Raw genomic sequence first — 26,046 nt, forward strand, 5'->3', positions numbered from 1 at the left:
TTTCACAACTGCAGGGGGACTTTAAAGAAAAAAACCCTATAATTATCATGGCTTAGTTTCAGTTCACATGCACGTTATATGAGTAATCTTTTGGGTCATAGTTGTGTATTCATCATACAGATTGAATTACTGAGTGATATTGCGGTGTGAATGAAATTGTAATTAAGTCTATCTCACACCTCTGGAGAAGCGTCAAACTAAGACATCAATTTTTCTGAGGAAAATGACAGAATCACATAATAACAAAACATGTAGCACTTGTTCCCGTGAAATTATCATCACTTAGCTCTCGTCTGTTGTGAAAGGTCAAGCTCGCCCTGTCGAACGTTTTACAGATCTCTGTCTTCATGCGGAGTAGGAGTGTTCCGGCGCGAGATCTCATCTGTGCTTCATGCCAAAGTGTGCAGTCCATTACAGGAGGTGAAAGGCCCTCATTCGATTGAACTCAGATTGCTGGAACCCTCTTGAGAGTTTCTGGACTCGAGCGTGAGAGCTTCTGAGAACAATGATCTATATGACAGGGAGCAGTGATCCTCTGAGAATTGTGAGGGGGGTTCTGCATGGCTTGTTTTCCGACACGGGTGAGAGCTAAAGGAACAACGTTCACGGCAAACTCTGTAAGCGCTATTAGGATTGGGTCAGAGGTGACGGGAAAGAAGTACAAGATCTAAAACACCTCGTATTTCTTCACGTCTGATAGTGAAAGATGAAAAATAGTTGTCGACATCTAGTTATGGCTTGTTGTTATTTCTTCTCGCTGTGATTCAAATGTCTAGCAAAGCTTCTAAATCTGTGTTTAGTATCATAGATATTCGTTCAAGGTTAAGGAGACGTACGAGGGGCCTAAAACTAATGTCCATAGCAACATCAAAACAACCTAGAGAGCCTATGTGTTCTCTCTAGTCCTCATGAAAGAAAAACCCACAGCCTTCATTCTCAGATAAGAACCTCGAATATAGGCAGGAATACCACTTCAGTGCTGTGAAACCCCTTAATGTCTAAGTGCCCATTCTGATTCCGATATGCCGCACATCTTCAGAGACAGCTGTCTGGGACGGGGCTCTCAGGTGATTGGCTGTCCTTCACCGTTATATCGGAGATGAGCGTCAGACAGGTGGCGTGGTTGCGGGAGGCGCAGCGAGATAGCAACTCCTGCCCACTGCGCCTGCAGGGGCACAGGTATCCTCGCAGGTGCATGCGGACCTTACTGTGAAGAGAGGCGTAGATAAAGGGGTTGTAGCAGGCCGAGCTCATGGCTATCAGGTGGCAGCTGACCTGCAACATGTTGACGTAGCGTTTGTCCAAGATCTGGAAGTCTGAGTCCAGGTCCAGCAGGAGGTTGAGGACCTGCAGCGGCAGCCAGCAGAGGGCGAAGGCGAGAACGGAGGCAACCAGCAGGGAGAACGTTTTGCGCCGTTGTTTGCTCCATCGCTGCTGGCCTTGGGAGGGCTCTCCGGGCAAAGTGTGTTTGCGGAGGTGCACGCTGATGGCGCAGTAGGAGACGCTGACAGACAGCAGGGGGATCATGTAGGAAGCAAGTAAGAAGAAGCAGGAGTATAGCAAGCGCTGGCGCTCGGCACCCAACCAGAACTCCTCGCATACCACCAGTTCCATGCCACTCGGCCGCAGATCCACATAGCGCGTGTGGAGAGACGGAGGAGCGGCGAGAGCCAGCGAAACCGCCCAGACGCCCAATGCCACCGCGCAGCAGCCCCAAACTGATATTCGTCTCCGGACCGGGTACGCCACCACTACGTAACGGTCCATGGCGATGGCAGTCAGGGACAACACTGAGGCAAATACTGTGGCGCCCTGCAGCAGAGGAATGAGATGACACATTGGACGGCCGAAAGCCCAGCCACGTGAATCAAACGCATACGAGGCAGTCAGCGGCACACAGCTCAGACACATCAGCAGGTCCCCCGCCGCTAGGTTTCCGATGAAGAAATTGGTGGCATTGTGCAACTTCTTATCCGTCAGAATGCAGGCTAGGAGGAAAGTGTTCCCGACGCCGGCCACGACAACAACCAAAGCATAGAAGGGAATAAATAGAGGCTTAAAACGCAAGAGCAGCTGGGTCCCTGAGAATTTATCCAGGGGGTCTGTCCGATTCGACGCTCCGAGGGTTCCATTTAAGCCAGCCAAAACTTGTTCCAGCAGAGGATCCATTTTTACCTGTGACAAAAACATTTGTAAACAACAAAGGCAGCCGAGTCACACACACACGAACAGGCACACACTCGCCCGTCTGTTAGAGATACTCTGTGTGAGGCTGGCACATGGAAACGCTGTTGCCATGCCCCTGCAAGCACCTTTTAAAACCTCTTTCTCCCTTCTGCACTGATAAGACTCGAGCACCCTCTAAGCGCAGAGCTGTGTTTTTCCAAGATGAGTTATCTATCCTATTAGAGAGAGTTATCAATTAAAATTAGCTGGAGGAAATCCTGAGGTATTTACCCTTTGTTAATGCCACATTGTCTGGTTATGGTAATTCATGGGCTGATATTAAGGCTTTATGAAAGCAGACAAATGAGACGTTGATGACTCTATATCACCTGTTTGATAGATATTGAATATATACCTACGTGGATTAGATAAAATCCATAAGAATGTCAGGCTGCGGTTTGATCACAGCAGACACAAATGGAATACGCTTCAAAATAAAGCATTACAAATCATAACAAACATCACATTTATGTAAACCTAATTCATAACTTGTGAATGAATGTTTTCTATTTTCTGCATAAATGATGCACCTTAGGAGTAACACTCCCTTCTGAAAAAACACCAACTACAATTTATTCACCAATTTCAGTTTTGAATAGTGATAGTATAAATGTAAAAATAAAGAATTTGTAAATTATTTATATAAAAAATACATCATACATTTGTGTGTTGAATAAGAAATTATATCAGGTGGTGACATCAGCAGCAAATAATGCAGTGAGTCAGTGGGTTGTCTGATTCAAACAAGGTAGATCTGTTAATTGCTAAATTGCAAAATTACCCAAAAGATGCCTTAAAAACAGAATTTAATATAGCTGCTGCATTTGAATCCAACTTAATTACTCATTATTTTATTAAGGAAGATATCAGCATTCTGAAGCATTTTAAAAACGTAAGTGTGTTAACACAATATACTTTTGCAAAAGCACATACAGTTAGAACGACACACGTGTGTGTGTTTGTTAGAGAAAAGGAGAAAGACGCAGAAAGAGTACCTGCTGCGCAAAAGCCCGATCTTCAGCAAAGTGCAGATTTTTGATGCCCCCTCAGTACTGCCTCACAATTGAGATATTGTTCATCTCCACGTTTCCACAGAAATGTTTAACATGAACACATCCATAAATGATCCTCTGTGGTGAGCTTTCTATGCAGCACTGTGTGTCTAATGTCCTTTAAATGTCTCACAGGAGGAGAGTGGTTAGTGATGTGGAGACCACCAACCCAATGGTCTGCGATGGAGGGAGGGGGGAATTGTGGCTGAGAGAGAGAGAGAGAGAGAGAGAGAGAGAGTGGGTGAGTGAGTGACTTTGTCTTCTGTCACTGCTGCAGTAAGACCAAGACTCAAAAAGGGACACAATCTAAATTCTCAGACCAATATTTCTTTGACCCTCTTTTCTCAAAGGTGCACACAAAGGCTTACATAAAAAAGTATTTTCTACTAATTCGTCTCTATTCTGTGTTTGAGATAACTTGCCTCTTTTCAGCTTTGCTCCTGTGAGCGGCTGATAATTCTGGAAAAACAAGCGCACTGGTCCAAGCACTGGAAGCGTGCTTGGAACACTAACAATACTGCATAACACAGCGAATTAAACATAGATATGAATGAAAACATATTTAACACACTGCCATTGAAAAGATAGAAACGGTCCGAGGAGACAAACAGCACCATAATAGAGTTGAGATGTGAGGTTTCTGTTGATTAATCCTTAACGGGTTACATTTCAAACAAAAATATAAACATAAAAATCTCACATGTTCATAAACAAGTCTTGAAAAGAAAAATATTGCAGATATTCTACAATGATATTATATAACGTCCTTCACTTCTGATGTTGACATATAGCTGTATAATTAAAGATATTATCCGTTGGCCTGGATTTATCGTCAATGCAATTAGTTTGGAAGAGATCGCCACAATGTTTCTTTCATATTTCCCAGACCACAAAGCTGATAAATTTTTCATTCGCATCTGCTCTGTTTTATAACTCTATCCCTATTCTCAATGTCCCAGAATGTGATTTAATTCTTTGCTAAACAGCCCTTTTAATACTCTTGAGAGAAAAGATGGATATCGTCAGACACATAATTTATTTTAGGCATCAGTCACTCATCGCTAGCTTTGTTATGCGCGCCACATTGAACAGGCAATCATTGGTACAATTTGAATGAACGATCACAAGAGTCATCCTTCGGTTCTAAAGAGTTCATAGCAATTTTAGGATTCCAGCCATCAGCCTGTTTCACACCACATGGCACATATTTATGCAGTGCCTTTATTATGGATGCAGTTTGAAACAGACTATAGAGAAGCTCAGTATCTAAAATGAGAATTACTCTGAGTAATATTTCTTTAGGCGCAAATTGCAAAAGGATGGAGGCTCAAATTAGTCTTTCTGTCAATATGTCAGTAAGGATTTTTGGTAAAGGTTGGTAACAGAATACATTGGGTTTGTGGCCATTCAATAGAAGTCAATGGGGCCATTTTTGTGTTTTGCAGAAGAAAGACACGGGTTTAAAATTAAATGATGAAAGAATTTACATTCTGAAGGTGAATAATTCTTTAGAGGTCAGAAGTGAAGGATCATTTTGAGATTTAGATGTCTCACCTTATGACATTTCACACATTTCTTTGACTTTTTTCCATTCATAACCAGAATTCTGCCCCTCTAAATCAAACAATCTATACAAAACAATTCTACGGATTACTGTGAATCTCCAAATGATAACTGGAGTCATAATCTTACACATTTTGTTCAACGCATGGGATGTTTATTAGTCACTAGAAATTAATAATTGTTCAGTGAATAGACTTTTGGACATAAGATGTACTACATGCATCAAAGGACTGCAAGAGCACCTGTTGAATTTACTGTGGAAAGATGAAAGTGGTGTACGCTGAATGTGGTTTGGGGCTGGCATTGGTTTAAACACATTCAATTACCATCTTGTTGATGCCCTGAGAATTGTAAACTAAAAATGGTCAAAAAGAGAGTTGAATAGGGTGGATTTGAAAGGTTAATTGCAGTTAGCTCTCTAAGTAAATGTCTTGGAATAGCCTGTGTTCTGAATTTGGCCTTGGGCAAAGCCTTTACTGTGAGATAATCAACACTAATAATTTTACCTCTTATGAGATCTGACCCTCCTTTGACCCCTTCGCCTCCTATCGCATTGTGAACAATATATGAGAAGTTAACACAAGTCGTGTACTGCACCTACAAATAAAGGGTTCAAATGTAGTTCAAAAGAGCAAAGAGAGAAGTTGGGGATTCATTGGCCAATGTTTGCTGGTTAAAAGTCATCTAATGGCACTGATGTAGAATCAGTTTGGCAGACTCAAATGTTGACCTTTATGAGGCGAAATACAAAGACAGGTCAGCAACAAAGCGACGTTCCCTATGAGAAAGAAATGGAAAGCTTTTTAAACATTGAAAACTGAATCTCATTTAAATCTTAAAAGCTTAAAGGTCCAGTGGGTCAGTTTTTGGAGGATCTATTGACAGAAATGCAATATTATATACATAACTATTTGTTGGAGGTGTATAACATAATGAAGTGTTGTGTATTTATTACCTCCGAACAAACAATTTCTATCTACATACACCTTGGGTCCACTTACATGCAATTCACCCTGTTGTTTCTACAGTAGCGCTTGACTGACAAACTGCTTTACAGAGCGCATTTCATAAATATGTTATCTTCTTCTGCAAAGAAGCATTAACATGATGACATCTTTGTCCTGTGTCAGTACTGTCGAGTTTCGAAAAGCGAAAGGGAGGGAAGAGGGGTGCAACCTAACTGCTAGATGTCACCGAATGTCATACACTGGACCTTTAATCCCCTAAATACAAATTATTAACTGCCCTAAATTATCTTCCCTAAATAAACTGTTAAAGTCACCACAAAATAAAAATGGCAAATGCCTTTTTTTATTGAATATTGCCGTGTTTTTGTAAATTATTTATCTGTTTATAATTATATAAAAAAGATTGTACAACCATTGTTCACAATAGAAATTATGACATTTCGTAACATACTGTAGCAAGTTTCAATAATGTTTGATGCCAATCAAATCCCCAACAAGACTTGTTCCTTCTTATACAAACATTGATTTCAGAATTATATTAAAGATAACATTCAATTGTCTGCTATAGGAGCAAAGCCATTTGAGTTGGTCACAGCTGTCTCCATAAAAACAGAAGAAAGATATTTGTATTTTCTATTTAGAAGCAATTTAGATCCGTTCGGTATAATTATATAAGACCATTTTTATCTATCAAATGTGAAACCGGTTTTGGGACAGAGGGTAGTCCTGATCCAGCTGAGCGGCTGCCATTGAGAAGAATGGGAATGCTAACAGAAAACTTTCCCCAGGCCTATTGATCCGAGATACCACAGAGAATATCATTGTTTTCTACCTGTACCCTCTCTCAACCCCTCATGCTTTTAGTGTTCTGTAGTTTATTCATTTCTATTTACACAAAAAAAGAACATCGCAAACTTTAAAGGTTCTGCTCTGCTAGAAGCACCGCTTCCAATTTTCAACCAAACAAACACACAAAGAACTCACAAATACGAATGCATTCATCACCCTAACATCAAGAGGGAATCGATGTTGTTCTTCACCCTGCAGTGGTTTAGGATACATGTTGCGTTCTCTCTTCGGTTGGAGCTCTTATAAAACCATATTTTTCAGTCCGTGTGCATTAAAGCTCCCCAGTGGTTCATCGTAAAGATAAAGTAACTGCAAATCTTGTGTGTATGTTTGAAGCCAGATCCAGTTGGGGTCACTTTAAAATTCCATATGGGAAACAGCATAGTTTGATGTGAATTGTATGCATTTGATATGCAAAGATTGGGTGTTTAATATGCTGCTTATGCACAGGAAGAGGAGGTTCTGTGAAACTACGACTGTTAAAATATAATGGTCTCTGAATGATTGTACAGAAGTACACACACACAATTACAATTGCTTTCAGTGTTAAAAAGACGTACGTGAGAAAGAAAACAAAGCAGAATCTCATTGATCACTTGCCTCATTAAATGTCTAAGTTAGGAATAATGTACAGGTTGTTATCGCAAAATAAACCTGATAGGGTTTTCGTATCACACTGAAAGATTGTTTATATTACGATAACAGCAGCTTGGATGTCCATAGTCCTGCTAATTACACGGCTACTTGCCAGAGTAAATGATAAAACAGGAAATATTGATTTGAAACAGTTTATTTGCTCATTTTACACATTCTAAATACTACAAACCATCTGTCAGGAAAAAATATTTTTCTATCATCTGTAAGCCAAGACACATTATTCAAACATTCAGGATGAGTATACAACTTGGTGTCATTTCTTGATATAATATACTATACAACGACAGAAAAAATTAAGAGACCACTCCAAATGTTTAATTTTATTCTTGCATTTCTAGATATATTGTGGTCATTCCAGTCTAGTGTTTGTTGAATTTCAACAAAATCAACCTCAGCAGTGACATTAAGTCCTCCAACAGCAATGTGAAAGACTGACAGCATGACAAGACACATGAAAACTGGGATAAAAATCAAGCTTATGTGTACAAAAATGACTGTTGAATTTCCTAAAAGTAAATATAAACTTGTATTCTTATACAGAGCTTCTTTTCTGTTATTTTCACCTGTTTCTTTAGTCTTCATTTTCTGCAAATAAATGCATATAGAAACAATATTTTCATTTGAAATTTGGGAGAAATGTTGTTACTAGTTCACAGAATGAAAAAAAATCATAAATTGGCCTAAACACAAATCCATGTATATTAAATTCAGCGAATAATGTCTCAAAACGTTTTGAGCTGCTGTATGTTGTTAATTTGCCATATTTAGCACAAATACATTTGATTTATTTTTGCTAAAGGTCTATTATTTGTATGGTCAAGTGTGCATTTAAGTGGTTGTTTTCTGGGAAAACATACCATGGAGTATCATGACTGACTAGAGGAACATGTATTCCAGAGAGCATTGTAATAAAATATATTAACTTATAAATAACTTGTCAGTAATTTTGCTAAATGCAGTGATTAGTTAAAATGTGCCCATTGCTTTAACTCAGTACTCACACACAACGTTGTTGTTTAAATACCTTCATAGTATGAACAATCTGCTGTAGAGCATCTTCTGGAACTTGGCTGAAGTGAGAACCCGCACACACCTAATGCCAGATACCTCTCCATCTGGATCCAGAGCAGGTGCCTTTGAGACGTTTAAGTGACACGCCTAATCAATATAATCTGAATTTCATCAAACTGCCTGGGTCAATAAAAATCTGTTGAAACTAAACTGACATAATGCTTAGTCCCTAAAAGGGGGGAAATACTCATTTACATGTTGTACCGTATGATCTTAAATAGGATACTCAGTTCATGTCATTAATTGCATATTAGAGGTCAGTTCATCATGTTTCATGCGGTTTACAGCCCTGGATTAAAAATAGAGACTTTAAAAATGACCACATATGGATCTCTATTTAAGCAGCTGGAGGTTCATTTTGAGTCTCTACTCAACTACACCATCACATTGCAGTCAGTCATAATATATTCATGTAACTTATTTTTAATTAAATAAAAAGGACATGCAGTTTTGGTCTGGCGCATTATTCCAGTTGACAAAAGTTTATTTTCCATCACAACAAATATGGACGTCAACAGTAAATGTCAAAGATGTTGTAGGAACTGTAAGGCTTCAAATAATCTGTACAGCATTATAAATGTCAAGTGACGCAGTAAGTATATATGTCTGGATTGTGGCTCGTTTGGTTTTGTCGGTTTACTTGCTGAAAGAAACCCTGTTTTTATAATTTTGCAAAGGTTGTGCATTTACATTTTTAATTTTATTGCATGAAAAAACTTATATGAAAGTAATTGAGTCCTGTTGAGCAGTACTGCACATAAAATCCATAATGAGGGGTTTTCAAATACTATAGCAGTAATTTAAACATTAGTGTTTTCACAAGTACGCCTATTCATAGCCTACTTTTCTCGGCTGTCATCTGACAATGCCCACATCCTGTCATTCATGGATGATAATACATGATCTGTCTTGTGCAACAAAGGCAAGAAAAGGTATTTTAGAGATATAATTTAACTAATAATAAAATTATAATAAATGAGTAATCTACATACATGAATAGGAAAATATAAATAAAAGTGGGGCGATTTTGGCGATTTGAGTAGAAATATTTTTTACACAAAGATTCCTATTTATATGGTTTTGATTTTATTCGATTTTGTTTCTAATACAATTCAATGTATCAATATTTCATTAAAGGAACAGTTTACTCGAAAGTTTAGAACACAAAAGAAAGAAGGCTTTTGAGAAGGTTATATGACTTGCATTGGTTTTATTGGTTTTATGAAGTGCATGGGTACCGCCGTGGTAACCAACAGTTAGCTATTGTTAAAAGTCTAAGAGGCCTAGTAAAAATCTTTATTGACAACATGGGTGTGACATCAACATTTAGTCTTATTAAGTGTTATTCAGCTGTTTCACGCCGATTAAATGATTAAAAAACAGGCATGTAAACAATAAAAACATTCATTACCTTTGACTTGCGTTCTACTTTTTTGGAAATCGATGACGTCACAAGCCAGCAACACATGTATGAAGTATATGGTGCTCTCATGGCTATACCTGTAAACTTGTTCTGAGGTATTTTGTTTGTGTGCTTTTACTTCATTGGTTGCAAACTAATTGGGTTGTTACTACACTCTTAAAAATGTAGTGCATATTTTACATGAAATGCATAAATGTTAATGTGAAAGTGTGAGTATGTGAGTAAGTCAAATATTTATATTAGAATTCACCCAAAATACTAAGTGTCTATTAAAAATAAATAAAAATGTGTTAATTAAACATATTGTTTAAGTTTATTTAATGAAAACATAAGTATGTAAATCAGAGAGAATTTTTGTATGTCCCACTGAAAATCATTTAAATGATTTTAAATGGTTTTATTGTTTCGTAAGGCGTGCCATGTTACACGGAAATGAGAGACACCACATTGTCACCTTTTATTTTTAAGTCACAAGTGTGAAACCACCAACGACTTCTGACAGGTGTGTCTGAAAACCCAAATCAACATGTATTGAGTAGACTAGTGGGACTCTATCTTTCAACCAATGAATGGTAGGTAATTATGTGACAAACAGTTACAATGTGGCTACATTTTTGTATAGAGATAAACTTTTTGTATAGAAAAGAAAGCTATCACTTTCCCTTTACAGTTTATTATGCATGTGGAGAAGTTTTTATACTGTTTATGGAAACTGGTTCACAATTACACAACTTTTGATGTTTGAAATTCTATAACCAGTCCTGAACATTGAAAAGAGAGTTGTTCAAATGAGAAGGCAGAGAGAAAACCTAAGGGTTATGTGCAGTGCACTTCAAAGGAACCTACATTGGGCTGTGAGCAAGGATAACATAAGTTTTTCAGGCATTGTCACAGTTGTAATTGCATTTTATTTGATGTACTTTTCAAACATTTATTTAAAATGCCTCAACACACCACTGCTAACTCCTTTACTTCTGGTTTGTGTGCTTTTACCTCCATTCCCTCTTGTACATTCTCCTCCTCGCTCACTTTCTCTGTCTCCGCATCTTTTATGGCTGCTTTATGTACTCTGTTGTTGGTCGCTGGCAACATTAGGGCAAATGCAAATGAATAAGAGTTCAGATATTTAGGAAGAGGTCTCCTACTCATTTCTGTCACTTCCCCATACAGCACATATAGGAATGTGACAACAAGGCAGGCGATGGAGAAAACCTTTTTGTTTTACTAAACCCATTCTTGCTTATCTTTTTGTAGTTGCACAGGTGTTATTTCATGCATGGAATCCATCTCCTCTCTATAAATATACAGCAGTAAAAGTAAGATTATAAGTACATGCTGTCTCATATACAGTATACGCTGTACAAGTTGTCTCATGATATGAAAGCATATTTAAAAAATGAATCTTTAAAGTAGGTAGGATCAAGCTCCGCCCCTTTGTGATGCTTTTATGTTTATTGCTTGGGATCATTTTGGTTATTTTTAATTACCATCTTGAAATTACAAACTGTACGTCTGTTTTAACACCACCTCTGCTACTTCTTTCTGTCATTCATACAATGTCAAATTGATTTGAATAAAGTTATAAAACAGCATAGTATGTCTTCTGCATTCATTATTGCTTCTTAAAAGAAGAAAATAATCAAAGCAACCAGATGTGTGTGAATTAAGTATGAATAATGCATGATTATTCTGACCTCTTGTGGTCAAGTTACCTAACTGAACAAAATTTAGAGGTCGTTTAATCCCTTTGATTTTTTTTTCAGAAGTAGGTAGACACTTTTCTTAGTACTAATCCCTATGCACACCTTGTATCTCACTTGAACACTTCAGTTTACGTGATTCAGTGAAAGGCCACCTTTGTTAAGGGTGCATCGCTTTGTGGCCCCCCAAAAATTATACAATGATGGAACATCAATTCCTTCTGATTGGTGGTCTTATTTTTCTGATGTGTGATTGCACAAAGTTTTGACACATTTACATATTTAATTAAATGCCACAAATACTGTCCCCCTGGATCCATCATTTTCTCTGGGTTGGGTATTGTTTGGGGTTTTTCGGTACCGGTGCCAAATCGATACTTTTAAAATTATTCCGGTGACTATCTTTCAAAAAGAGCCACAAAACATCGTTGGACATTCAAGTTTTTTTTATAACACAACAAATACACAACAAATTCACAATGAATGTTTAAAGTGAATGTGAGAGCATGGACACAAACATAGAATGATGTAATAGTGTTTACTGTTTACCTTGTTTACCAGCTATAACTGAATGCTCACCATAGTTGCATTAAATATGTGCAGAATATATCAATATGAATATATCAACAGATTAAGTTCATTTAAGAAAGCCTTCTAGGCTACATTATCAGTGTATTATTTAAAAAACAGACAGTATGTATAATGAATAAGTATAATTATATTCCTATACATGCAGTCTTGATGCACTGATGTAGAGATCAGACGAACAGGTGCTATAAGGTTTTTCCACTTTGCACTGCTGTGTCTCGCTTGTCTGTCTTCTCACATATGTTTCGATGATTTTAAACACGCGCAACAGTTTTAATGTGATTGCTTGCATTAAATACGCGTTAGGTGCGTTTAGATATCAAAACTAGTGTCACTTTAAAACTTGCCTTATTTGGGGGTTGAAGTTAAAGCGCCAGGTGATGAATATTGCACTCGCCAAGAGGGAGGGAGAGAGAGCACGCATTAAAACTGTCAATCACTACAATGAATCCACGGGTCATGCGTGTTCTAATCGCTGGGGCGCACGCAATCCATGCAGATCAGAGATTATTTGCAATTCATTTTACCATTATATACTTCACAAATTCACCTCGCAGTTAATAAGTACGGATGAGGGACCGATATTATACATATTTGGCAGCGTTTGTGCCCGCTGAGGAGAGGGGCTCCTGGGGGAGCGGGTACTGCAGCGGCAGTGGGAAATGGATAGAAAGGCTCCTGCGGGATTGACACTACTGTGGTAATGCTTAGTAAAGAAGCAGGCTCCCGAGGGAGCGCAGGTAGGAGAAGCTGCAGCGACATCGGAGGAATAGGACTGGGCTCCATTGGAGCAAATGTTGCTGCGGCAGGTAGGAAGGAAGGAGATCTTCGGATTGGAGAGGACCTTTAGGGTGGCTGTGTTTGCCACGCCTGTGCAGAAGGAGTGGCTGGAGAAATGGTCTGCTGGGAAGCCGGAGAGGTGTAAAAATTGATTTTAGATGTTTTGGGGAAACCAGTAGCGAGTGGTGGAGCGTTTGGAGTTGTCTATGTAGAGTGTGTTGGAGGGGAGTTTGACCTGTGGCCGTCTGAGATGCAGGTAGACTGAGAGGGTTTGGTATGGTTGGATGGATGGGGGACTGGAGATAGAAAATGTAGATTTAGAGTCCTCTTTTTGTTTGGTCGGTCTTGCTGTGCTTAAAGAAATAGGAGATTGTTTTCGGTGTCTAAGATTTTAAGATCTGATATGAGTGGGTTGAGTTATGGGTGGAAGTTGGACGTGGTGCAGTGCACAGTCGCTTCATTATCGTAGTGGACTAAGATACTGGTAGAGGACCATTCCTTTCCCTCCAGGAAGGCTGCGATGACTAGAGGGTATAGTTCAAATAATACTGAAGATGCTCCTGCCTCTGGTAAGCCTGAGAGCTGTGGGGAGGGGGGCAGGTAGAAGTGAACCAGCGACTGAGGTGGCATCGTCGGTGTATAGATTGAAATGGGGGAGTGAGAAATCATGTTCTTGTAAAAGAAGGAGAGGCCGTTCCATTGTTTAAGAAAGTTTATCCATAAGCATAGATTGTTGCGGCACAAGCTAGTTAGGGATATTCGATCCTCTAGTGCATGGACAGAGGATTTGAGAGAGAGGAGGTGTGAAATAAAAGGGCGGCATTGAGAAGGATGTTAATCGCGAAATTTGAGAAGCCTATTGCGGATAGCAGCACGCGTTTGGGCACTGGTTCCACTGGGTGACACGGATGGTGCATTTGATAGGTGATTAAAATGTCATCTTCTGTAAGATAGGGCCAGCCTGGCGATTAGCGAGAGGTAGTCACTGAGCTTGCGTCTACTGTGTGGGAAGATGGTGCAAATAATGTCGGAATAGCGGGTGAAGGTGATGGTGAATTCGGAAAATAATGGATGGTGACGGGTTATGTGACCTGTTTTTAAAAGTGACTGAGAAATCACCACAATTGATTTGACGGTCCGAAGGTGGGGGTGAGAATGGTGACAAGAGTGCAATTAGATCTACGTCAGCACCTGCTATAATTTGAGTCCAGATGCTGTTGACGACAGGGGGGTTGTTCCAGAGCCAGGGCGTTTGGTGGGATGGGCATCGGTGAAGCAGAAGCAAGCATGAAGGGAGGCTGGACCTGGGGAAGAGAGAGTGGAGTGACAAAGATGGTTGCTGGAACCGCTAGTGTAGGCAGCATCTCATGTTGGGTTGCCTCCTGGGGAGAATGTAGAAGGATAGTCGGAGGAGACTAGGATGAGAGTAGGTCAGGGCCTGCGCTAGAATTCGATGGAGGGGCAGAGGACCACTGACCAGAGGAATAGGAGAGAGGATGATGGAGAGCATGAAATAGCACATGAGCCGCTGGCGGAGGCATGCTCATGCCACTATAATGGCTCGCAATGTTCAGGCTTGAGCAGTGCTGGGGCCATCCACTGGCGAGTCGGGTGCGTGGCGCAGACTAGCCGAGGGCCTGCTGCAGCGCTCCAGAGACCAGGGGTGATTCGGAGATTTGCAGACATGGCTTGGAGAGTTGGCAACTTTTGCAGGGGAGACTGTCTTTGGAGACCAGGCTTCCTGGTTGACAGAACAATAAAGGTCGTACAGAGCGGCCTTGTTTCGCCGCCGTGAGAAATGTACATCGCCAAGTCCAACTTTAAAATCCTTGCTTTTATTCTCACATTTGTAATACTTTGGTCAGTTAATAATATTGCTTTATGTAGTTTTATATCATTTATTTAAATGAATTAAAAGAGCAGTTTCATGTCTATCCTTGAAACACTTAACTAATAAAGGTTGGATATATAAGGTTATTACTAATAAGTAAATAAATACATTTTGGAGAGAGTAATTTGTACAGTAATATAATTACAGTACTGAATATGTATTTAGTAACTAGTATTTTATTTATTTTTCAATAAAAAGTAACTTGCCCAATACTGCCCCCTATTGACTAAACAATCAGTTATAGACTGATTCTTAAAAATACTTGAAAATACTGTAGGTTTATGTGCTTATGTGCCTCTTGATCTGAAGGCTTCATCCACAGTATGTTTTATCAAGCTATGGATAATGGAAAGAACAGGCATGCATGTGCCTCAATATCTCTGTGGGCTTCATTAATTGCTAGAGGAATAGTTATTTTGTCAGAGTTTACGATTGGATGCTTTCCATGTCCAGGAGGAGAACTACAGGTTACGCACAAATATCTCTGATCCAATGTTTTTGCTGTCACCCAACATTATGCCAAACTCTCAAAGGGCTTGCTGTTAACTGAAATTATATTGATATATGCTGGAAATTTGCTAAACTTTGATATACATAAATATTCTATAGCTCAATATTGCGTTCTAGTTTCATTTTACATACTGATTAAAAATAAATGTATATTTTAAAATGTACTTTGTTGCTTCGATGGCAAGTATCTTCCAAATAGAAAAATGTAAATCCTAGTGCCCTCAATCCTTATAAGAGTCCTGGAGAATAGATAAGACATGAGAACTAAGAGAATGTGAATAGGATTTTTTGTGAGTGGCTAGGCTGAAGTAATAGAAAAAAGTATAAATAGAGTGCAAAGGGGGACAGAATAGAAGAGGAGAGCAGAGCAGAAGATTTTCAAATGAGATGATAGCCATTCTGATAGATTGTTATGAATCATGCTCCGTCCCTTTGAGACGTTGAGCAGATGTTCAGCCTGATGTGAGCAGATCTACAGTGGCTTCAATGTCAACAAAAATGTAGATGGACTGGCGTAATTGGTCAGCATGCCAAAATGAGTATTGGTGTCCACCGTCAACACATCATCACCACCTGTGTTACCATTTCAAAATATAACAGAACTTACATTAAACTTTCTTCTTTCCCCAGAAGAATGACATGAAAATGTTGTTTAAATGATGAGAGTATTGAACATTACTAATGTTTGTGAAAATGTTGCTAAATCTAGTTGTAGAGCTCTTTGGGATGTGCAAACTCCCAATTCTTTTGCGAACTCCAAACCGTAGATGAGGCTTAAAGAGAAATGAAGGCATGTAATCAACATTCTGCTGTCTCTGAAGCTCTGAAAAACAGTTTCTGTGATGTGGAAGATATTGTCTGTGACCTCGTTTTGTACAAGCTGGAGTTATTTGCACTGTTGTCATGAAAATACAAAAGAACATGTATTTTCTTACCTGATTAGAAACTTCTTTTGGGGTGTATTTGTTTGAAATTTTATCAACACATGCATTGTTACTGATCATATTATGGAGTACAATAAATGAGGAGACAAGAGATGAAGAAGCGTTGAGTCTGCTTTGTATTCACTTTAATATCTCTCACTCCGAACAGCGAGTGAGGTCAAAAACAACCAAGCAACATCTACAACCGGAACACAACAAAACTAAGTCCTAACTAAGGTACAGTACCTTGGTGAATGTCTCTTAATAAGTATAATACTTTGGTTTGCCACACAGGCCCCCCCAGAATTGGAGCCTTTGGGGGTGGAGCCCACCCCCAAAGATTTTGGAGATGAAATTGGTACCCACTGATTGATGTGACATTTATCATTTCTAGAGTGTTTATACATGTGATAGACAAACAGAAAAGATGCACATTAAATGACAATAGCTATGATGGAAAATAGCTAGAAAAGAGAACATGTAGGTCACTGCACTTTAGACTGTCAAAAAGTACTGTGTAGGTACAGAGGTGATAGCCGCATAGGCTAGAAGAGAGATCACGTAGGTCACAGCACAATAGACTGTCGAAAAGTACCGCATAGGTACAGAGGTCATAGCCGCGTGGGCTAGTGGAGAGACCGCCTAGGTCACTGGAGTATAGACAGCCAAAAAGTACTACGTATGTACAGAGGTATTAACCGAGTAGGCTAGGAGAGAGACCTCGTAGGTCTGTGAAAAATGTTGCCTGTGAAAATAGCCGTATTGCTGGAGAGAAAAACTGCGTAGGTCTTGTACACGAGCGCATACAGAGTATAAAGTCACCACCACCATTAGATGCAAAGAATATAAAACGTACCTTAGATTTGTGTAGATATAGTCTGTTGAGCATCCTGGATAGTTCGGATCTTATGTAAGAATGCTGAAGACCATCTGCTCATTACGTTTATTGATGAGAGTTTGTTAAGTAAACTCTGATGTCTCAGCACTTTCATCATTCGAAACTCCAAAAGCATTTGATCATATTAATGAAATTTATTTCATCGAGGAATTACGACGAGAAATAATCTAATTTAAATCCGTAGCTGGATTCCTGTCGTGGAATATTTAGTCATGGACCATATCCTCTTCCAGGTAGCAATGCTGCAGGTCCAGCCTGATATAAAGACATGGGTAGATCCTACCCCCGAAGGATTATGAGAGGAAACTTTGCTTGTTAAGGCATTTCTTTAAAGATCCTAGAACATACAGATAGATAAAAAAAATATGTATATATAATTAGACTTACTGAAATATAGGTATTAACAAAGTGTTGAAATCACAGTACGTGGAGTAGAGGCCTCGTTGGACCATTGTACTAGATCAAAAGATGACAGCCCCATTAAACCATAATGTGTAAAAATGTATACAGTAAATAGGGCGAGTGTGAAGCTACTAAGGTAGTGTAAGAGGGTCACGATAGACCACAGGAAGGCAACAGTATGCTAGAGAGAGGCTAGAGTAGCCAGTTGAAAGCTATAGGTATAATATATATAAATAGGACAGCAATCCAGTATGTCTATAATGAGGTAGGCTTTGAAGGCGGAAAATTGAGGGCGATCATGTCATGAAAAGATTAAGTGGGGTACCAGGTTAAAGAGGGCAACGAAGTGGGCCATAAAAGTCGCAGATGCCTTAAAGAGGCCCAAGTTGTGAGTGAGAAAGATAGAGGAGACCATTACAGAGGCAACTATGTCATACAGCATGAAAGGCCGCTGGGGCCATAATAGAGCTACCCATATGTCACACTAGGGAATACCTCTAAGGCTGTGAGAGCCATATGATTTCATGGTAAAGTAAATCTAAGTGGGGTGAAAAGCAAAACACTCATATAAAAAAGCCACCATTAGTACATCACTACGAGAAGTTGCCTAAATCATTACATGATCAGTACTTATATGGTGTAATAGAACTTGGAGGCGGTTGAAACAAGGTATTTGGAGGGCATTTCTCTATAGATGACTGAACGTAGCAATGTATAAATGAAAACAATATAAGTATTTCTGGAGTTAGAACAAGGAGGCAAATTTTCTTAGCTTTAGGTTACGAGTGTATAGATAGTGCTAAAATAAACGTAAATAAATGATCATGATCCTTAATTGAAATTGTATACCACCAGAGTAGACATCGTTCGACCCAGAGGACGTGCCGTCGCCATGGTCACAAAGTTCCGGCATAATCACTGCTTTGCGCTTTCCCTCGTCCAACTGCTTCAATGCTTTGGCCTAGTGGACATGCAGGATGGCCATGGCATGAAGTGTGGGGGTAGCTTGACCCGCAGCATTGTAAACTTTCGACACCAGAGATGAAAAAACGTACAAACTTTGGAAGGGAGCCTTGGTCGCTCCCTCCAGGTAGCGGCCATCTGCGGGTATCAAATGGGTACATTGAAGTAGACCTTAGCTACTCCGGTGTCAAGGGAAGTCAGGGTGATCAAGCTTGTTTGCCGTGAATTCGCCGAAAAGGGAGTGTTCCAGGTCTTTGTGAGCTTCCGGGGGAAAAAAGTACCGGGGCAGAAAGCCATTTGCTCCGTATCCAGGTACCAAGAGTCTGGCCGTGAACAATGCAACCTGAGGCTCGCGGCAAGAATGGCTGACATTTCCACGTCAGACTGGTCCTGGGCTCGACTGACCAAAGCTGTGAGCTCCAGGGAGTCATCAGCGTCTAATGCCAGGAAGTCGCCATCCGATGAAACCTCATCCTCTGTTTGCTGAAATGTGGAACTGCTATGTGACGGTCTACTGCCGCCCATCCGAGATAGGTTAGGTGAGCGTAACGGGGCCTGGACAGTCCGCGGCATTGACTGCAACAGGTTAACGTCCATGGGAACCCCAATATCACCATCGCTGCTGCAGACGGGTTGGCAGCCACCGCGGAACGGGAAGCAGACAAAGTTGTGACTGTGTCTTAAAAGAACACAGCCAACTGTGACCGCAATACCTTGAGACACATACCGTATCCACGAACGCTACTTCAGCATGCTGGCGACTCAGACATGTGATGCAGGTATCGCGCCTGTCAGGCTCGAGGACGATGTGATCACATCCAAGATTACAGCAGCGAGACATGCCTGCCGATAAGTGCATACAAGAAATTGCTGCTCTTTTAGAAATTTGCTCTAATAGACAGCTTCAGCTCTCTACCAAAACGCCCAGGGGAACTCGCACACACCAGGACGAATCCGCTACTCTGCATCTTTGAAAAGTACAGTCAGACATGATAGTCTCTGAAGTCAAACCCCATTCTGTTGACACAATGTCGAGTGACTGACAGAAAGGGAAGTAGATTATTAATAAAATTATCTTATGTATCAGGGCAAGATAAAGAGTAAAGGCCTCAACTGGATATAGCATTTATTTATGAAACATTTTGTTGACAATAAAAAATGAGTAATTATATTTGATACTTAACTAATCATTTAAATGTTTAAGGGGCAAATAGGTAAGTGTATCACAAGGTATAATAAAGGTATTTAACTTGAATTATATTATGCTACATTTGTTAAATTTAGTAGAGTGAAATGATCAGACATTACTTCCGCGTTTCACAGAAAGAACACCCGCCGGTTTAGGTTAGGGGGACTTAAAGCAGAGAGAAATGGGAAACTGAGAAAATTTAATTTAGTATCTGCAAATTTGGCACACCGCAGTGGTATATAAAAGTTGCGTTCTCCAGTTTTTGAATGATATAACGACATATGTAAACTTATGAAAGTATCATTTCAAAAACAGTCTCTTTTGAAATTGGTTCTTACCAGCAATAACGGCAGAGCAAGTGCTGTGGGATAGAGTGGTGGAGTTGGCATTGGTATGACGCACTAGACCTTTGGGTCGATGCACAACAGTTGATGTTCTCGTCACATGGAGCTTTGCAAAAAAGACATCGCTTGTCACAGCCTTTGGCTGTTTAAAGAATTTTGAATGGGAGGTCATCAGGGACTTCAAAGACATCATCATTCTCCATAAATTCCTGAGCGATGGAAGAGGACATTTCAGAGACTGATTGCTGTAGATATTTCAGGAACTGGTCATGACTTGCAGTTATGTTAAACAAAGTTTTCTCCAAGATTTAAGGTGGCAAATAGACTAGACTCTTCAGGATGATGCACATTTCCTCCAGTAACTGTCTTACATTGCATTGGACCACACTACTATCAGATGCCTGAGTAATGCACTTATTCATCCATCCAAACATTTGCTGCATTCGCTGTTCCCTGCGGTCTTCTATCATAACAGAACCAGACAGACGTGTTGTAATAAAGTTCTCTATTCTCTTTCGACTGAATCTCTAATGGGACTGCAGGTATTCATGGAAGTTCTCAAAGCTGTCATTTAGCAGCAGATCATAATGAAACTTCTTTGGTGAGCTGTAGAGTACATTTTCTTTCTGGAGCCTATTGTTTAATATCTGTTTCTCCAGGCTGCTGTAGATGAAGTTTTCAGCTATTGGTTTGGGACACATGTTGGTGAACGCTTCAGCTGCTTTTTGACACCTGTGTCTCTCTCCGAATTGCTGAATGAAATTCTGCTAATGTCTTTCCTTCATCTCATTCGTCTCATTGAGGCGAGGCGAGACTTTATGATTGAGTCCTGCATTTCTTGAAAGGACATAGCTGCTTTCATGCAGATGTATGCTTTGAGGTCCACTTCATATTTGGTCTAAAGTGTTAACGACTTATCCACAACTGCAAGTAACTCTCTTGTGTAGCTGTCTGAGTAGAGTTTGTCTGAGAATTTCCTATCACAGTCTTCTACCAAGTTCGCTGTGAATCTTTGAGCAACGTCTTAATTGTATTTAGGTGTTGCTGTTCAAAGCGAAATTTGCATTCCTCACTGTGAAGCCATTGACTTGGTTTGGATTCCAGAGTTTAACCCTTTTCTTTTTCAGAAGGTTTTCCCTCGGCTTCTCCGGCATCCTAGCAAAGATTTCTTGGATGGTAATCCTTCAAGTTGGATGGTATGCTTTCCCAGGCATTTACAAATTCTTGTTCAAGCTCCCTGTCTTGAATCACCTAGTCGGTGTTCTTGCAGGTCTGCATGAGTGAAACTAACTTTACCTCCAGGGCTGATTCAAGTTTTGTAAATAAGGGCTGTGCCTCAACTGTCAAGTCATGCTGGATGGCCGCAGACTCTATTTTTGCTACAACATCGGTTGTCATTTGCTCTTGAACGAGGGCAGCTCTACTGAGAGGCTTTGCACTGTAATTTTCCACTAGCGCAATTTCAACATCTTTCTCCCTAATGTAGTCTCACAGACTCGCCCTCATCTTGTCTAGCAAATGCTTGTTTTCTAAATGTTTAGGCTAAATGTTTTCACCCGATGTGCATGTGGTAAGTGAATATTGTTTAATGTTATCTAACAATTTTTCTGTGCAATGTGTAATACTTTTTCTATGTGTCCACAGGAGTTATCTACTGTAATTGTGCAATGTATTTAGCACGTTCAAGGGAAAATTACAAAATTATAATCAAAAGTAAAGAAGATGCTTTATGTGTTTGTTGAACCACATTTTATTACACTTTTGGTTGATGTGGAGGTGGAATTTTCAAGTTAAGTTTTTATTAGGGCCTATGTATTTTCCAGTTTACTATCTCCAAACAAAATGTGTATTGTACACATACATTCCCAGCACTTTATTAACAATAAGCACAAAGTGTGTTCATTATGAATGTGAACCTTTCAATTTTAGAGAACGATAAAGGGAATTGCCGATCAATCTATTTTCTCAGCAAATCAGGCATTCGATTTTATTGCCTTCTGCATTTGTTGTAACATATGATAGGCAGTGTGTGGTATACAAGGTAAGTAACAGCATGAATCACCTTAATCACATGACAAATAATTAGAGGATAGTTCACAATAGTCTCAAAGAGGAAATCATGGCTGCACTAAACACCTACCAAGAAAGCGTATTAACCATTTATCTTTTAAACACAACAATTTTACTTTGCATAAATGTGGAGTACATTTATAACAGCAATCCAGCAACAAACACGCATCCCTTCCTAGAACCAAAAACATGCCCATCCTCTATATTTTTTTATTCTTTACTTTATTAGTGTAAGTTCAGTCATTGCAATTTTATTGTACTCAATTTTTTATTAATATAGTTGAGTAATTTAAAAGATTTTAACAAACAAAAAAAACGAATAAATAAAAACATGAAAAGTCACATGTAGGCGTGTTTAGGTTTAAGTGCAATTCTCTAGTTGTCCTGCAGGTGACCTCATAAATCTGTCTTTTTAAGGATGCACTTAGGCCTTTACAATTACTCCAGACCACTCTTTGTCTACGATGATTTTCAAATGCTACTTCAGTTACAATGCTTTTGGGAAACACACCGTAATATTAAGATCACTCGTACGATAGTTTTCTATGATCAACTTAGACTTACGATGCTTTTGCGAAACGCAGCCCAGGACAGTTTAAATTGAGAGCAAACTTAAATTAAGTACAGACTCACGTCTGACTCAGGTTTAGTCCTTATGAGGTGAAAGCTCTTCCTAGGATAAACTCTGTGCACATAAGGAAAGATTACTTGCCACCTATTTCTGTAACACAAAGCTCTTAAACTGACTTAGCACTGTTGTGCGACTGTGTCGTACTGAAATAGCGAACAACCGACAGTGTGTGTGTACGCAAAGAAAGATGCAGCCTTAGAGCCTACATTTCCTTTCCGAAAATCACAGGGTTGCTGTAGTCTGTGCAGGACTTACTAAAGATAAACACAAACAAGACTTCAAACAGACTCTCAAAATGCTGGTCACAATGCTTACAGCCATGTATATGATGGTGAGAGTTGCAGAACAGGTAAGACAACTCATTAGATTCGTAATCTTTACATACCTGTCTGCTGTTCATTTGGTTGAGATTTCTTTCATTGTTGCATTTGCCAGGGACTGTGAATTTATGATAAAAATGCTAGATAGAGACAAATGCGATGAAGTATTTATTCAGAGCACATAGGACAATATTGCACCCTCCTGTCATTCAAAACCTGTACACAAAAGATATTTTGAGAAACGTTTCAGTGGTTTTGTGACCCTACAATGGAAGTCAATAGGGTCCAATGTTGTTTGGATACTAAAGTTCTTCAAATTATCTTCTTTTGTGTTCTGCACGAAAGAAAGTCAAACAGGTTTGAAATAACATGAGGTTGAATAAATGATGACCGAATATTAATTTTCCACCGTACTGTGATTTACTATTTAAGAAACTTGTGTGGCCATTTGCCTTCTTAAAATTGAAGTTTGACTCGCGTTAAACACTCTTGCATGTCGGTCTTGTGTTTTTTTCTTGAACTACAGGAAAGAAATCTAATTTCTATTTCTTTGACATCTCAGTTTTTAGGAAAAAGCAGCAGAACAGATCATATCATAGCTAGGATTCTGTGTGCATAAAAATATATAGTTTTTCTTTGCATAATTTAACAAAATTCAAGATGAATGACACAATTTTTCCTGTAGCTAATGATTCTGCACCAATTGTTAAATTTTGTACTCCACATTGATATTCCTCATTTGTACGTTATTTTATATGTTAATATAAACCAGGAAATAAAGGAGTCCGGTACATTATTATGCTAATTGTTGCTCATCATTACAATACAATACATAGCCTTAATGTACCATAGTACCTCTAGAGGACTGTTGTGTGTGGATCTTTAGAAATATTATGAAATACACTACAAAAGATTGAAGTCTTAAGGTTTGGTTGTCATTCCGGGCCTGATGATGAACATTTATTCTTTGATCCGCAGTAATAAAGATATTAAGGTGCATATTGCAATGCATGGATGTAATACTCTTGACAGATAATGGGAATTAATCTGCTGAAACGAGATCAATTATCACAGGATAAGTTATAACACGGCCGTTCCAACTGCTTATTCCATTGGGGTTGATTACATGCATAGGAGACAAGATGGAGGTTTGTTAATGACAGTTTAGCATGCGAGAGCAGGACAAATCATGAGTAACTCAAACCCTAATAGTAATTTACAGAGGCTAAATGTGCCTTCAGATAGAAAACTGCACACGGATAGAACACATACTGAGATATGCAGATGAACAGAATTGCATTGTGCTGTGTTTCAGCTGGGTGTGCGGTGGATCCGTCAGCAGGAACCTCTGCCCTACATGGTTTCTCAGCCTCTGCCGTGGCAGATCCATTACGTCTCCCAAAGCAGAAGAGGAAGCCGGACAGAGGAGGTGAAGTTTAATGAAACCAGATTCACATATATTTAAACCCCATGTACCTCCATACTACAATGCACAAAAAGTGAGCTGATGCAATTTAAAAAAGCCATTTATTTGATTTATTGGTAATTCAAATAAAATCTGATCAATGCATGTTAAAGTCATCACATTTAAACCCATAATCTAAATGAATTTTTTGGTTCTGGTTCTGAAATACATAATTCCTTTTTTATAATCTTGAGTGTAATATGACCCAAATATTTCTTCATTAAAAGGTTCTAAATTTGAGCTTTGATGCAGTACAGTACAGTTGGTATGGCTTGATGATTTTAAGCATGAGTGGTTTTATGCCCTATTTTTCCCAAAAAATCCCAATTGAACAGTTTCCTTATGATTATTCTATTGCTCTCCAAACCAAATTTGTAAAATATATTGACTTATACAACACTGTATGACAAGAACACAACACTCTAGAGTTGTTTTTGAACCATGCTGGGTGAACATTGGTCCTGCTGGGGTAAAATTATCCAATGCTGGGTTATTTTTAACCCAATTGTTCACCAATTTTAACCCAACCCCATGCTTTACCATACCATGAGAGGAAACAACCCAGCAGCTGGGTTGAAATAACCCAGCACCTTTGGCCCAGCAGAGTGCTCTGTCCAATATTTATCCAGCATGGGTCAAAAACAACCTAGCACCTTTTAGAAGTGCCTTATAATGTCCTTTAATGTCCTATAATTTGTATAATATGTCTATATAATTTCGATCGATCTCAATATTTGTTTTCCTCTGAAGACATTGAATATTAGTAGTTAAAATTGGTCTCCAGTTTCCAGCTAAAATCTGAAAAGATTCATCCAGAAATTAATTTAGTGTTTCTGAGGGCTTACATTAAGGAACTGTTTTTGTCAGGTAAGAAAGGCCAACACTGGTGGGTGTACAAGAAAAAGAAACTCTTAATATGACTCTCATATATGAGGATGGTCCTAGTTCAGTGATATTTGGGAAAGACAGAAGCTCTACCTCAGAAACTATTTCTATTTTGAGTAATAGTTGGGAAGTTTATTGTTTTATGTAACATTTTTTGTGATCTTGAAATCCTTTTGATATGAAGGCATTTTAACGGAATGCTTGAAATTGGTTATGTGGAGAAAAAAAATGATTCTAAACAATTAATTGCGATTAATTGCATCCAGAATAAAAGTTTGTGTTTACATAATATACACTGAACCAAATTATAAACGCAACACTTTCGTTTTGGCCCCTATCTTTCATGAGCTGAACTCAAAGATCTAAGACTTTTTCTATGTACACAAAAGGCCTATTTCTCTCAAATCTAGTTCACAAATCTGTTTAAATCTGTGTTAGAGAGCACTTCTCTTTAGCCGAGACAATCCATCCACCTCACAGGTGTTGCTATCAAGATGCTGATTGGACAGCATGATTATTGCACAGGTGTGCCTTAGGCTGGCCGCAATAAAAGGCCACTCTAAAATGTGCAGTTTTATCACACAGCACAATGCCAAAGATGTCGCAAGTTTTGAGGGAGCCTGCAATTGGCATGCTGACTGCAGGAATGTCCACCAGAGCTGTTGCCCGTGAATTGTA

At 39.2% G+C, this 26,046-nt stretch overlaps 1 protein-coding gene across 1 annotated transcript; it reads right to left on the minus strand.

Annotated features, from left to right (window-relative positions):
* Positions 1–1,035: 1,035 nt before the first annotated feature.
* Positions 1,036–2,169, minus strand: si:dkey-202l22.3 (7 transmembrane receptor domain-containing protein). The gene has a single exon (XM_056757454.1). The coding sequence runs from the start codon at positions 2,167–2,169 to the stop codon at positions 1,036–1,038; it is 1,134 nt and encodes a 377-aa protein (XP_056613432.1).
* Positions 2,170–26,046: the final 23,877 nt, after the last annotated feature.

Source organism: Triplophysa dalaica, chromosome 9 (assembly GCF_015846415.1).
Source record: "Triplophysa dalaica isolate WHDGS20190420 chromosome 9, ASM1584641v1, whole genome shotgun sequence".
NCBI lineage: Eukaryota > Metazoa > Chordata > Actinopteri > Cypriniformes > Nemacheilidae > Triplophysa > Triplophysa dalaica.